General features: G+C 33.1%; 1 protein-coding gene across 1 annotated transcript; it reads left to right on the top strand.

Annotated features, from left to right (window-relative positions):
• The first annotated feature begins 5,659 nt into the window (after positions 1 to 5,659).
• LOC106135995 (uncharacterized) lies at positions 5,660 to 15,430 on the top strand. The gene is made up of 5 exons (XM_013336423.2): positions 5,660 to 5,780; positions 9,718 to 9,949; positions 12,406 to 12,530; positions 13,626 to 13,757; positions 15,213 to 15,430. The coding sequence occupies exons 1-5, from the start codon at positions 5,690 to 5,692 to the stop codon at positions 15,374 to 15,376; spliced, it is 744 nt and encodes a 247-aa protein (XP_013191877.2). The 5' UTR covers positions 5,660 to 5,689; the 3' UTR covers positions 15,377 to 15,430.
• The last annotated feature ends 127 nt before the right edge of the window (positions 15,431 to 15,557 follow it).

Below are 15,557 nucleotides of genomic sequence, written 5' to 3'. Positions count from 1 at the left end.
TCCAACCTACCCTATAAATTTACTTCGAAAAACTCAAATCAATCTTAGTGCGCAATGTTTAGCTAGTGAAATTGGATAGCCTTCTTAGAATCAGTAGGTATATGTATGTTAGAGGAAATTAATAGAGATTTGGAAAACTCTTGTCGTGTGTTGCCACGGGCAACTTATTATTGAATTTCTCTATCTATTTTATTAAACATAGGCGCATTAATCTAATGCAGTTATCTATCAGCTATGTTATCTTGATCCATCATGGATCTGGTTCCCCTGCAAAAATTGAGGAAGTCAGACGGGAGCCATTAAGTTTAAAAACCTGACTTACAAAAATCTGACTGTCAAAAAGTGCACTTCAGACTTTTCTCCAGAGAAATGTATCGAGATTTACACCAAAGGAAAAATAAGTCGTAAGAGTGTAGGTAAATGCAACACTAATAATTCCAAGCAATATAAATAATTATAATTTTATTTCTGTTCCATTAAATTTAAATCATATTTGAGGTCTGGTTCTTTTTTTAAATATATAATCACCTGTGTTAGAAGATTCCTCTTCAATAACAACAGAGAGTTATAATTCTACAAACTACAGTGATAAGTACTAACAAATACCACTATGGATTGATGCACAGCGCACCAAAGCCATTCGACCTCTCTTCACAGACGTACTCTAAGTTAATCTCGTTCAAGATCTGCAGAATCACAATCCGTCGTTTGCACATTGACAACGGTAACCAACTTACTTAAGGCTTAGGTTCCGTAAATAAACATAGCTTTATCACATTAATATTAAACATTGCAGGTAGGTTTACTAGTTTTGTGCTCCTGTTTAATATTAAATGTTATAAAGCAATGTTAATTTACGGAACCTAAGCGTTTAGTTTGGCCCATCCAATTATAATTTTCCTTAGCAAAAGTTTTATGTTGTCAAATACTTTTTCATATTACAGTTCTATTTCTCTCACTATCTTCATGTCATATTTTGTTTATCTCGATACAAACATTTTAAATTTTGCAGTTAAGCTTAATTCTGATTTTCAAAACATAAAATCACGCCTCTTTTCCGGAGGCAAAAACTACATCTTTCCACTTATCACGATCACTGTATACATATGCAGCTTTGATAGCATTTATACTTACCGATTTAAAAACTTGCAGTTCAACCCAGCCTGTCGTTCGCTGCCGTCAACTTATATTCCCAATCTAAATAAACTTGTTTTGTTTAGACTCAGTAGCACGACTTCTTTACTGCCGAAGACGTACTTAGCCTAAACTCTTTCCACGCTATTACTCTTCACTTGGACACAATACTTCACACTTTTGAACAAACAAATCTAAACTCTACCCGTACATAAAGGATACGTTTTGTTCAGACTTGTTTGATTTAGAGCGAAACTTTCTGTGTTTGCATTATATTTATTATTCTGAAGCAAACGAACAACTTTTTAATTAACTTTCCACTTTTAGTTTTTACGTGATGTGGGAATAAAACGGCAATTTAAATTTTTGCGTTTTTTGGATCGGATAAAAAAAATTTTTTCAATCTCTTACAATCACCGTCAAGAACTTAAAATTCTACTAAAATAAGAAAACTAAATACTTTTTGAATGTTTAAATACTAGGCTAACACTATGATAATTCATATATGATTACTATGAAGAATCTTCATAGTAAATTGGTCTTTAAACACTAAAGTTTATCTTTAATGAAGATAAACTAACGTGCGTGTTTAAAGACCTGATATATATTACATATAATATAATGAGAGAGAATATTTGTTCTCATAATAATTTAAATAAAAAATAATAATATAAAATACCATTAAACTCTTAAAATCTACCTACTTTTAATACTTCAAAATACCAATGACAGCCAAATATCTAAATGAAAATCTTCGATTCCTTATCAATCTCCTCTATTACATTTATGACTCTTTTGAAATAACTTCGTTAATAAATCTCAGTTTATGATAATTTTTAAACTGTACTCTTGTCGTCATTAACTTTCTTGATCGACAATTTTATTGGTGATAAATTTAAAACAACATATAGTTAGAGAGATTTTCTTAAGAGTTTTGTTTATTAATTTCCGGGTTAATTCTGAAATTCTTCGTTTCAAAAATGATTTTGATTAAATATAGTAAGTACACTTCTTTGTTATTTTTTTTTTATCCCTAAAAAAAGAAGTCCTATTTTATCTAATCAACTTAAAGTTATGAGAAAAATTGTTACTTAATCAGATCAAGTTTATATCAAGACCTATGTAGCGGTACATACATACCAACATGCCTGTTTCTTACATGCTATGATTTCTACAATTCTCTCCTGCTTCCCCGCATTCACTACTCTTTTCATGCAAACTCGACAGTTACCAATGAAAATTCTTAAAAGATACATTTTTGAGCGTGTGTTGTACCAAGGGCGAAGCGGTACTTATATAGTACCGCTAACTAACCTAACGTATACGTTCCTAACTTATATTTCCACAAAATCACTAAAGAAGGTTCCCATTCTGCGAAAATTAGGTATTATGAACACTTCATAACTGGAAGTTCCTACTGGAGTTTCTCTCCTTTGTCGCAATAAACTTTGTACTGTTGTAAATAATATATTATAAATTAGCCTCAGACTGTATTCAACGTGCGCATGCTAAATGTCAGTGATATTAAATGGCTTAAAACTTTTGTGTTCGTCTACCTGCTTTGTAAAAAGTACCTGTATTTTTAGCGAGTGTTAGTACGGCAACACTTTTCTGAAATAAATACTTGATCAATACATACATACATATAATCACGTCTATATCCCTTGCGGGGTAGACAGAGCCAACAGTCTTGTAAAGACGGATAGGCCACGTTCAGCTATTTGGCTTTAAGATAGAATTAAGATTCAAATAGAGACAGGTTGCTAGCCCATCGCCTAAAAAAGAATCCCAAGTTTGTAAGCCTATCCCTTAGTAGCCTTTTACGACATCCATGGGAAAGAGATAGAGTGGTCCTATATTTTTTTGTATTGGTGCCGGGAACCACACGGCACTAAAGTAAACTAACAAACCAAAAATCTTTTTACGTGAGAATTACGCATGTTATGTGCGGCAAAACCAGAATATTATCAAACTGATTTTCACTTATATTTATATGTTATAGGTATTATGCTGTCGTACAATGATAAATGACTTTGAATTTTTAATTTCGTAACTTATTTGCAGGCAAACTCATGCCTTGAGTTCATTCAACTTGTCGATAACTTTTTTTTATTGAACCGATTTTGATGAAGCAAACTTTAAATGTTCTTCTGAGTTAAAACAAAGCAATTGGTGAAAGTTTGAAGTAAATCGGTTCAGTACTTTCGGAGATAATCGTGATCATACATACAGACAGACAAGAAATTAAAAAAAATATTTTTGCTTGCTATTATTCATTCTAAGCGTTCCTCTATCCATTTCAGTCAAAAATACTAAATGTACAGACAAAATATTTTTACTGTTTTATTATATGTATAGATTTCTGCCCATCTCTTCATAATTTTCTACATTTTATTATATTAGGAGAGTCAGTATTCAAAAATAGAAGTCACTCACAGTAAGTAGCAAAAAAATAATATAAACAATGTAAAAAATACAGGACAACAAGAATGAAACATAAAACGGGAGAGGCTAAAATTTATCTCACATCAACTGATGACCACTTGATAAAATTATGACGGAACGTACATTGTATTTTAAAGAATACGTAGGTTAATAAATTTCGACGGTTGATTATCTCAGGAGTTGGTTTATTTATGAGTTCATGGACCATAAACCTGTAAGCGGCTCGTACGTCAGTGATAAGAACCTTGACACCGGACAACGCCCATTTCGGAGAAAAGGTAAAGATTAAATTCCATCTTTGAGAAAATACCTTAAATAAATATATGGTAAATAACATTATCATTAAAATATCTATTATTCAACCTTACAAATCTGCCAGTTTAATGTCAATTTGTTTTATCTAGGTGCGTGTGCTAATATTAACAATGGGCAAATGTGTTTTGTCTGTTTAATTTAATTCTGGCCACTGTTTAATCCTAGAAAAAGCATTGTAATCGTAGGATCAATGAAAAATAGTTGATAAATTAAACCGTTTAGTATTAGATATCGCAGTATCATAAGAGCAATGTATTCTAAAAATTTTAACCATTTTTGCTTTAAATTAGATTCATTAATGCGGCAAGCATTTGGCATTGGAGTTTTTAAGTTAATACGTATTTTTTCTAAACGAGCAAAGTTTATCTTATCTAAAATGAAACGTTAGGTATATATATAAACTGATTTCAAAAAATCTAACCCTTTTTAGAAACAAAAATCTAGGTTTTTGCTGATTCACCAATCACAATTACAATAACTTTACCTACTATAATAATAGGATTAAAGATAAACAAGGGTTCTTTAAAAGCATAAGCAATAAATACTTTTAAAGGCGCAAGTAAAGCTATTCTCCAATATCAATATGACTTCCATATAGGGGTCAGGCAAACTGATCGCAGTTTGTAGAGGCAAGTAATAACTTTTAAAAGCCATTAGGTTCCTAAGTCAACTTGCGCCTTTGTACATAATTCTCGCGAAGATAACCGATTTTGGCAAGTCGTTGAACTTTATAGTAATAAATTGTTAGCTTAAAACGCTTTCGATCAAGGAAAAAAAATAATGTATGCTTGAAGTATGAAGAATTGTGTCTTCGATTAACGTAAGTATTAGAAATATCCGTTCCTTTTGGTTAAGTAGGTACACTATACCTACCTACACGCGAATTTTTCACATTTCAAAATATGTAAATTTCTAAAGTTTATTAAAGTTCTTTAAAGGTCGGGAAATCTTAAATTGCATGTATTATTATTATAATGAATGCATGTTTTATATGTATTTGTTTGTGAATTTTTTTTGTGGATATATGGATCTTTGAATCTACTGATCCGATTTTAATTATTTTCACCAACATGAAGAATACAACAATAGAATAAACAAAGCCTATCTCTGTAAAAATCTGTGGTATAAACTCATGCTCATAGATTTGCATTGTAATTTTGATGAGGTCATCTCAAAACTTTTTCCGACAGTGTTAGTTCTCACTATGTAATTTTACGTACTCTACGTGTGATTATGGGCCATTAGTCTGACTTTGGCATTGTTATTAAACATTCGGGTATAATTTTATTACCTTATTTTACACACGTACTCTCTCATCCATACGAGTATGTTAGTCTTAAAAATTTCAATTTGTATTAATAAAACTTAGGCTAACAATAACCCAAACACAAATACCTCTAAATTGAATCTTAGATAGATTTGATACTCGGATATCTAATATGTAAGTAGTTAATCCTATTGTTATAGGTAGGTATTGTTTGCACCTAACAAAAACAGCATGGTACAATCCTATTTAACGCTTCATATGTAATTAATACTATGTAAAAATGTATAATTAAGAATTTATCATAATTATTTAAGTAGAAATTCCTATCACACGGCCGGGATTATTGAACCGTCGTTAATTTAATAAAAATAGTAGGCAATTTTGAATTTGTAACAGTCTGGGGTTATACGTCTGTATGTATGGTCTTGTCTTCATTCCAGTTGCATTTTATTTTTTTCTTAACTCAAACGTATATAAGGCGGAAGCGGGTCGCGACGTCTTTTTTAAACAGCCAGAAGTGCAAGCAAGATGTTTTTTGAGTGCGTTCGAGTTTTAGTGATTATGTTCGTATTTAGTCAAATTAGTGGCGGACAGTTCCTTCCTTACTCTAGTCTACCAGGTAAGTTGTTTTTTAATTCTGCAAACATAATCCGGTATCAGGTTATCAGGTAACAAGTATTTTATTTATTACTTTAAGTCAGAGATGACAAATAGCTGTTATGTTGATTTAGTTTTAAAAACGTGTATCCGTTTGCTTTCCGGCCGGCAGTTTAGAAAAGGACCTTCCTTCTTTCAAGGACATTTCATCTTGTACCTAAATATCGTAAAAGATAACTAAAGTTCAAAAACACAAAAACAGTGCAAGTACAAAAATCCAGTCCCAAGGCGAGCCGGCGGCGTTAAGCAGGCTTGTTCGACCGTAAAATATTTCCATAGTTTACTCTTTACTCTTAATAGTTAACCCCGAGGTTTGAATCCAACAGCTAGAAGAGAAATTAAGGATAGGCAAAGAGAAATGTAAAAAATACATGCCTTGGTTTGTCATATACAAAGCAAAAACAAGCTCGCTATTTTTCTTGGAGCCATATATTGAATTATCTATCTTTTCACATGGAAAACAAAGCAAATCACTGTGATAAATTTAATCTGAATAGACCTTGATCTTTGGTACTTGTTGATTTGGTTACAAAAATCGCGATCCTTTTAAGGAGCTAGGTTGACCTGTTTCTAATCTCCTTTTTTATTATTGTTGGAGATAAACGGCTCATGATACAATAAAATATTTTCTTCAGACTTGCAGACTTTTACAAAAAAAAATAATAATATACCGTCCGACGAAAGAATTTTTTTAGAAGCTCTTGGCATTTGTTTTTCTTACAGAACGTAGTGTCCTGACTTATTAATAAGGACTAAACCCAGGTATTTATAGACAAGATCTTATTAATACCTATAGTCAGAAGAATGTAACCCGTAATCCTGCCAGATTTGGGAAACCATGCCACGATCATGTCTTAAATTATTTTAAAAAAGGATTTTTAAATTTCATATACTATGCATATAAATAGTTCTAGAGGAAGTAAACTAAGCTAATTAACTAACATGTTTGATTTTCTATCATTGTATTCTGATGATTTAGACCTTAGACATAAATAAGTCTGAAATAAATGAAATAGTCTGCATCCATAGATTTTCGTTCGTAATTTATTATTTTATCTAGCAATACACTTTGTAGAAAATCGTAAGAGGGGAATGTTGAGGTTCTGATTGCTATTTCATCACTAACTTAGTTCTTACTTAGTATTCCATTAATAAATCAACATAAAATATTGGCCGCTTAAGCCGAGTAGCGTTTCTGAAAAAATACCGAAAATATACTTACTTGTATTTACATCATGAGCAACATGCTTCGTCCGAAGATTTTTATGTCTACGTACCTACATAAAAACACATTACCATTTATTTATAACGTCCTTATCCCCCACCAGGGTAGATAGAGGCAACATTCTCTAAAAGACTGGAAGGCCTCGTTCAGCTGTATGGTTATGATGGAATTAAGATTAATTCAAATCTTAAAGATGTAGGTAGTATATATTATCAGTTCCTAAGATATCCTAATAAATTGTCTTCCAAATCCAATCTGACCTAAAATTGGATGCAAATTTTTAGAAGTTTTTTCTGGAATACGTCGAAAGAGTTATATAATCGTACAGCAGAGGGTGGCACACGTAGGTCGAATAATCTAATATTCAGACTGCGTTAAAAAGGGTCACCGTCAAATATTCACATTGTTTCGGCAGGAAATTTCGAAAAATCTCAACCTCTTTTATTTACTTCCATACATTTAAAATGAATATGTTCTTAGTAGTTAGACGTTATTAATGATGAATGTGAGATATTTTGGATGAAGCGAAAAAGTATTTTTGTATAAACCATGGCAAATTTAAGGTAAAGTCTCTACACATCATACGGGCAAGAGTATGTTTGTTCTTATTTCATACTACCTAGTGGGTAATTTCTGTGATATAAGTAAAAATATTTTGTTAAAAATAAGGGACACAAAATGAAATATTCTTACTATTTAGAAAAACCTTAATGGTTGTTTCAAAAGTTTCTGTTTTTATGGACAACAAAGTAGTCAAATCGGTTCCTAAGTTTGTTGTTTATCGTATTAAAATAAAAATAGTTGCTTAAGATCGATATTTTAGAATGATAGATTCTACAATATAGATCCAATATTTGACCTCTTGAATACTTTCCTAATGTTATGGACAAGCTAATCGGCTTTTTTGTTCATTGTTTATAAGTCGATAAGTTGAGTTGATCCGTTTGCGACTTTCCTTCTCTTATAAAAAGTTCCAACTTAGAATGTACTTTTATTTACGCAAGAACCTTCAATTATTTTTAACCTTTAAGCAAATACAAGGATGGGCACCCCAGGTGATTCATATTTTAAAAAATGTGGACTTAATAATGGATAACTATAGTAGACTATTATGTCCATATCCTTTATTACAATCGCAGGTTACATACTTACTCTCGATATGCAAATTCCGGTAGAATATTGTAAGACATTTTGCTTGTAATAAACTATAGATTCATGAATTAATATTGAACGCATCTCAAATGTCATGAATTTGATTCAAATCTACCATGATATGGCCGCTTCTACAAACGTACCTAACTCACAACTGACTGTATAATATATATTCGAACTTTGGTGAAATTATGCCTGCATAGTAAATATTTTAAATGCGAAAGTCTGAAAGTGACAGACAATCAGTTATCCTTTCACGACTTAATCGCTGGACCACATTTGATAAAATGTATGAAATACCTAGTTAATTATCAGAGGTTATTCATAAACAATTTTTTCAAAAAAAATATAATATAACTGTAGCCTTTTAGCATCACATAGTAACACACACAAGGAATAGCTAAGGTAAATGCATAAAAAACCATCTGTTTGGCACAGTAGTCGGAATCTGGCCTCTGAACCAAAAGGTCCCGGATTTAATGCCTGGTCAGGTTATGACGGAAAATAGATAACCTTCTGGTTAGCCTGGGTCTTGGATGTTTTTCTTTTTAAGTATTTATTACAAATGTATAGTATCATTGAGTTAGTATCCCATTAATGACACAAATCTCGAAGTTACTTTGAGACTACACTCAATCTGTGTGATTTGTCCCTAATAAATTTATTTGTATTTAATAACATTTATCTTACCTTTTAATTATCATAAAAAGTTATCTATTAAGAACTCGTTCAACTGAGATGTGGACTTTCCAGTTTAATCTCTAGACCTGAATTTTTATTGTTGAAAAGGAAACGACCTTGTGGACAGAGCAGTTTGTACAGTTGTCTGAACCTGACACACTTAAACGTCTTTATTCGAATTTACTTCCTTAATAAGTAAGCCTGCCGAATAGCTGTGTGTGCAATTACTCGTCATGTATAGACGAATCTCTAAGTATCGAGTTGAATACTGGTAGTAGCTCACATCTGATATGATCCTCTCGAATGATAGATCTTGCACATGGCAGTAGCTCAGACATCGCAAGACTTACTGTCTAATCAGTAGCTTATTTTACAGGTGTAGTATTTTTTATACTTATGTGAATAAGGTCAGGGACCTCTAATTCTTTTTTATAAACACTTATCCGTAAACTAAATGTGTACGTGTAATACCTATAGAAACCGGTATATTCATATTATTCATGAATATTTATATCAATTGAAATGCCATACTGTACATAAAACTAAAGGTATGTAGCAGTTTTCTGCGCAGATGTAAAGCTGGCAAATAAATTCAGAAATGAGATGTAATAAGTTTAAAAAAGGTTAGTGTAATACTTTAAAAATCTTTAGTTGCGACGTCACTTTTACCAGTACTTATCACTTTAATGCATACATTTATCACTTCTTTATCCCGTACGAGGCAGACAATCTCGAAAAACCCGAAAGGCCACGATAAGCTCACTAATAAACTTGATATTTTTTTAGACGATGGGCTTTAGTCTTATTATTCAGAATTCTCTTCGTAATATTATATTTACAGACAAACCGCCTCCCGTGCCATTTCCAGCGTGCCGGGCAGATAACATCGACTGCTTGCGGCGGGGTTTGAGGACATTTTTCATCCTAATGGATACTGGGCACCTGGGAATGAACCCGATCGACCCCACCATTGTCAACAGTGTTGCCATATCGCTGCCGGAGCAACAAATGTCGTTTTTGCTAAGAAGGGCGAATGTCACAGGCGCGCGATGGACGCGTTTGGCGGACAGGAAGTAAGTTTAATATTTTTTTATAATGATTAACATTCAGCTATTTGAATCCCAAATTGGCCTTATCTACACCATAAGGGATAAAGACGTGATTATGAATGTATATCTTTAATATTCTCTTAATTATGTTTGAAGGTATACTATTTCTCTTTTCTTAATCTTTGTTGTGTTTGCTTTGATTTGATATCGTACTTACCTAGGTACATACGCATGTCGCTTTAGGACAGATTCACTTTATGTAGTTTATCGAGCTCTTTATACGTATTTCTGCCTCTAAGCGAATCTGTCCTACCTGAAGCAAACGAGCACCAGTAACTTTTTCCGAGGCTTCTATGGGAATTTCTGAAATTCTCATCTAAATGTTGTTTCTCAGATAGAAAGTCTTACACTTTTAATAATGTCACCTTACCCATTTACACCAATAAATACTTTCCAAAGTTAAAAATGTAGTCTCCAATCTCCTTCAGAAATATCCGCACATAAGTGTGAATGCATGTGGATCGAAGTCGACGAAACAAGATAGGCAAAGCAAATGACGTAGCGATCCCATCCGGGCTGTTTGCAGAACGATGTCGGCTCCACAGAATGAAGGAAACTTCCGGAAAAACGAATTGGATTTTTTGAATGCCCTGCTTAAGAACCGCGGTGCAAGAGTTTAATCTACAGACGGAATTGGATAAACCCATTTAATGTGTGCAAGAATTTTCGATAATAAGAATTAACTTATTTTTATTTGTTAGAGCATCTGACACGTCATTCGGGGAGTCTCATACTTTTTCTAAATAATACAGGTATTAAACACGCACGTTATATAAGTTTATTTTATCTTGGACGTTTCGAATCATGTTACAATTATCTGTGGTCAACGCGAAAGTTTAAAATCAGTTAGAATTACATATATAGACTTAAATACTACCCAGAAGTAACAGTAAGTATATTCAATAAGTAATGAATAGTATTTTTTATGATAGTATTTATGAGTATTTATTTAAATTTACGAGTACTAGAATAGAATCAGGTCAACCAACCCACAAAGGACACAGAACACTTATTCAAGAACAGTCGTCAAGGTCGTATCGTAAAAGTAAATATAAGCAAACAAATTAATATAAAAAAATTAAGTACCTACTTTGTCTTTAATAAATCGTAATTAGGGACTTCGTCCGCCTTAAAGCAAAAAGGCTGACTGTATGGCCTCTAACCTAAACCTTATACTCGTAATAAAAATAATTCCGACAGAAAACTTTTCGTAATAAAATTTCAGCAATGGTTTTCATATGATGCGAGTAACAGACAGTGAAAATGTGATTTTAGGATGTAAAATCCTTCATATCTATATATATTTTTTTTAAATACCTAACTTTCAGAAATCTGTCGGTATAATGTTATTATATGCATGGATATCGATGAATGTTAGATACATTTCATGGAGCACTATTATTTCGGCCGGTGTAGGTATTACATACCTACTGAGATTGTTATAGTAGATTGAGTGATAGATATACAAAGCAGTGTCAGGTTGCTCAAGCCAAAGACAAGCACAGAATACAGAGATTCTGATTCTGTGAAGACAAGCTTTATCCCAAGGGAGCATACTCTACTTTTCACACCTGCGAGATAATAAAAAGCCGTGGCTCACTGCACTGTACTGCACATGTCTTTGTTTCGCATTCTTGGAAAGCGTGCCTTCATTTTTTATTGTGGCTTAAAGGTAGGATGGCCAGTTATATTTTCAAATAAGTCTAGATATAATGTTATAGGTAAGGTATTTTCGAAGAAAATATATTATGTTACTATATTACATTATTATTTGCCGTGTGGTTCCCGGCACCAATACAAAAAAGAATAGGACCACTCCTTCTCTTTCCCATGGATGTCGTAAAAGGCGACTAAGGAATAGGCTTGCAAACTTGGGATTCTTTTTTAGGCGATGGGCTAGCAACCTGTCTCTATTTGAATCTAATCTCAATTCTATCATTAAGCCAAATAGCTGAACGTGGCCATTCAGTCTTTTCAAGACAGTTGGCTCTGTCTACCCCGCAAGGGATATAGATGTGACCGTATGTATGTATGTATTTAAAAATATATTATATAAATATATGCATTGAGCATTTTTACTGAGATTTCCATGAGATTTTCCATTAATTTCCATGAGGTAGGTATTTTCACAATAAATGACGTTTAAAATTCACTTCATTCTGAAGACATTATAAGTAATTTTACATCGATTAGGATGTATTGTTTTGTTCGGTGTTCTCGTTTGAAATTGAATGACATTACAAACTTTACTTTTCTAGGTAGATACCTACTTAAATACGTACCTTAGATTATCTTAGATACCTACTTTGCTAGAGAATTTACGGTATCTGTGCAGAGAAACCTTTTAGCATGAAGGTTTTAAAAAAATATGTAAATTACGCTTTTACGATATAGTTAGTCAACGATGTTTTTTTTTGTAGATTCAACTTAGAGGGTGGCAAAAGCGGAGCCACGTTCAATAGCGACCTTCACGTTACAGGAGAAATATGTATGACCACCGCAGCTAGGGCAGACCCGTTCATCGCATACATCACCATGGATATAGGTAAGCGGCAAATGTCCCTCTCTAATAACACTAATATTATTAAAACGAAATTTGATCATAATACCAACTAGGTAGGTATGTTTGTGATTTTCTACTTACACGCAAAATCAAAAAAAAAACTTTTTCGGAGGGATAGGCAGGCAGTGCGCCTAATCCCTCTACTTGCCACAATTCCTTCTTACTTTTGTAAGTACTTGTTTCGCCAGAATGTCCCCGAAAATGTAACGAAAATAAAAATTTAGCTTATAAAAGAAAAAAAATAAGTAAGAATAGTAGGGACCTCCTCCTTTTTTGAACTCTGTAAAATATAGCCAAAAATCGCAGTGAATATAAAAAATATTATTAATTAATGTTATTGCAGACAAAAAGAACTCGGTGAATTCTTGGTCTAATTCTATTGTGTCAGTTGTACCTACTACCTACCTAAACTCTACAACCCGCATAGGTACTATTGTTAAAGTTAGCAGTCAAGATTTCTAACATTAGTTAGAGATACTATAGTAACAGTCTTGTCTATCTTGTATTGTTGTGAAGATATTACGTATGAGCGAGTTCGTAAGTTTCCTTAGCAGGGACCCCGTTCGCAAGTAGACAATGCGTTGTTTGAATAGACCATCTTATTAAATTCACTCCGCTGGAGAATGAGAAAAGCATAAGAAACTATATAACTTGTATGTTATAACTGAAATGAAATATTTGTCTGTAATGCATAGTCTTTGAAACGGTAATAGATATTTATAAGTTGTAGCCATAATAAAAGTAATCGAAATAAAAATACGCAAAATTTTTTTAGAGATACATCAATGAGTTTGACGTGAAAGGCATACAATGTATGGCTTAAGCATGTAAGTATGTAATACATGCTTTACATTATTTACTCTTACTTAAAATGTAAAAAAAACAATCAAAATGGGAAGGTAAATAGGCGATGGGCTAGCAAACTATCACTATTTGAATCTCAATTCCATCATTAAGCCATACAACTGGACGTGGCTGTTAGTCTTTTTAAGACCGTTAGCTTTGTGTACCATTCAGGGGATAAATACGTGATTGTATTCAGTAGGTACCTAATCCACAAACCATTTTATTTTACAGAAAACGTGGAAACCAATGTGACTTACAACTGGTCAGCTCAGAGAGGAATAAACAAAGAAGATTACATCCTCATAGGACAAGACAGGATAGCTATCAGGAACATGCGACTTCCCACTTATTTTATACAACCAAGTAAGAAAAGTTATTCATAGTGACTACTACATATTCCTATCAGAAAAAAAACTAATAACTACACTAGAATGTTTCTTCTGGTGTTAATACTGGTTACATCCTCTCTGGAGAAGAGCTCGGGATGCGCCTCTTGATCACGACCCTGGATTGGGTAAGACAGATTTTTAAACGAAGGATTCCCGTCTTACCACAATAAACTTTGCAGCGGAATCTTATCCATTATGATATATTGGACCACAGTAAAAGCTATACTAAATAAATATGCCTGAAGGCGACTAATCTCCTTTAACGCATCTTTTACGACATCAATGGTAAGGAAATGGATTCTGAATTCATAAGTAATTGTATCAAAATAACAATATATAAGAATCTGATACGAAGTTACTTGCAATTACGCAGGTACCTAACATTGGCCTTTCTAAAGAGACCAAAAATTAACATAGGTAGGTACTTATTTGCATTGGTAAATAGTAATTAAATCTATGGTATACATATCAATTGTAACATATCGAAAACAACTTGGCCGAAAGAAAATTTACAGTCAAACCTTTGAAGTCTCAAAAAGTTATTGGTACCTATGTACCTATTTATGCTGTAGAAATCTAAATTGCAGTCAGTATCTTTGAAACTAACTTCAACCCAAAATTCAGAAAAGCTAATCCGTGTATGTAACACTCAGGTAACTAATCACCAGAGTAGATTCTAATCAAAAAGCCGCATTTTTCCCCTCGCTGCTTTGTCGTCTGCAGCTTCGGAACCAGTCACCATTTATCATGTGATCTGTCACTGATTGTAACAAACGGCTGGTTTCACTTCCCCGTAATTGCCTTTATGGTTCTCACCGACGCAAAATAGGTACCAAATCCGATTTCCAAATTAAGTAAATGCCAGTGCTTTACATGATTTGATTCTGAACAAAAATGATTAAATATTAGACACGGAACGGATTGGAAAGGGGTGTTGTTTTAGAATTGGTGCTTGATACTGAATGCCACTTAGCCCTAAATAAACCGATAGCTTGTTCATAAAGGCTGAAATTTCAAATCATTACTTAATTACAATTTCGACGAACTAAATCCATACAAGGTATATTTTAGTCTAAATAATCTTCATTGAGAAATAAATATTTTGTTTTAATCACTACATAGTATAAAACAAAGTCGCTATTTTAGTCTGTTTGTCTGTATGCTTAAATCTTTAAAATTACGCAATGGATTTTGATGCGGTTTTTTGTAACAGGTAGAGTGATTCAAGAGGAAGGTTTTTATGTATAATTTTTTCCGAATTTTGCACCCGTGCGAAGCCCGGGCGGGTCGCTAGTTTTTAATAAATAAGTGTAACATTTCACTTATGCTTTCACAAAAACGTGCTGGTATGTAGGTACTAACAAACCATTATGCAACCACCCCTAATTTTCTATGTATATCAATTAACATTTATTTTGTTCCTTTCCAGATTCCGAAGATTCTCAAATAATAGACAACGCCTTGCAAGCAAAGCAATCTGTTCTGGACCACATCTCCAATGAGATCACCGCCGCGGTTATGCACACCGTGGTGGACAACTTTAGAATATTTGCCAGCAATGTACCAGCAAAGTATTATTACAAATATATCTGATTGTTATTGTTTCTCTGTATTCCTCTGATTTATGCTGTATTAGCTTTTACCCGCGGCTTCTAATCTACTCTTGAACTATCAACAAAAAGAATACAGGTTTTTTCACAAATCCCACGGGAACTATAGATTTGACCAAAATTAAAGGTACCCTAAGTCTTTCTCGAGACCCTTAATTATATAT

This window comes from Amyelois transitella, chromosome 8 (genome assembly GCF_032362555.1).
Source record: "Amyelois transitella isolate CPQ chromosome 8, ilAmyTran1.1, whole genome shotgun sequence".
Classification (NCBI taxonomy): Eukaryota; Metazoa; Arthropoda; class Insecta; order Lepidoptera; family Pyralidae; genus Amyelois; species Amyelois transitella.
This window is presented reverse-complemented; position numbering and strand designations above follow the sequence as displayed.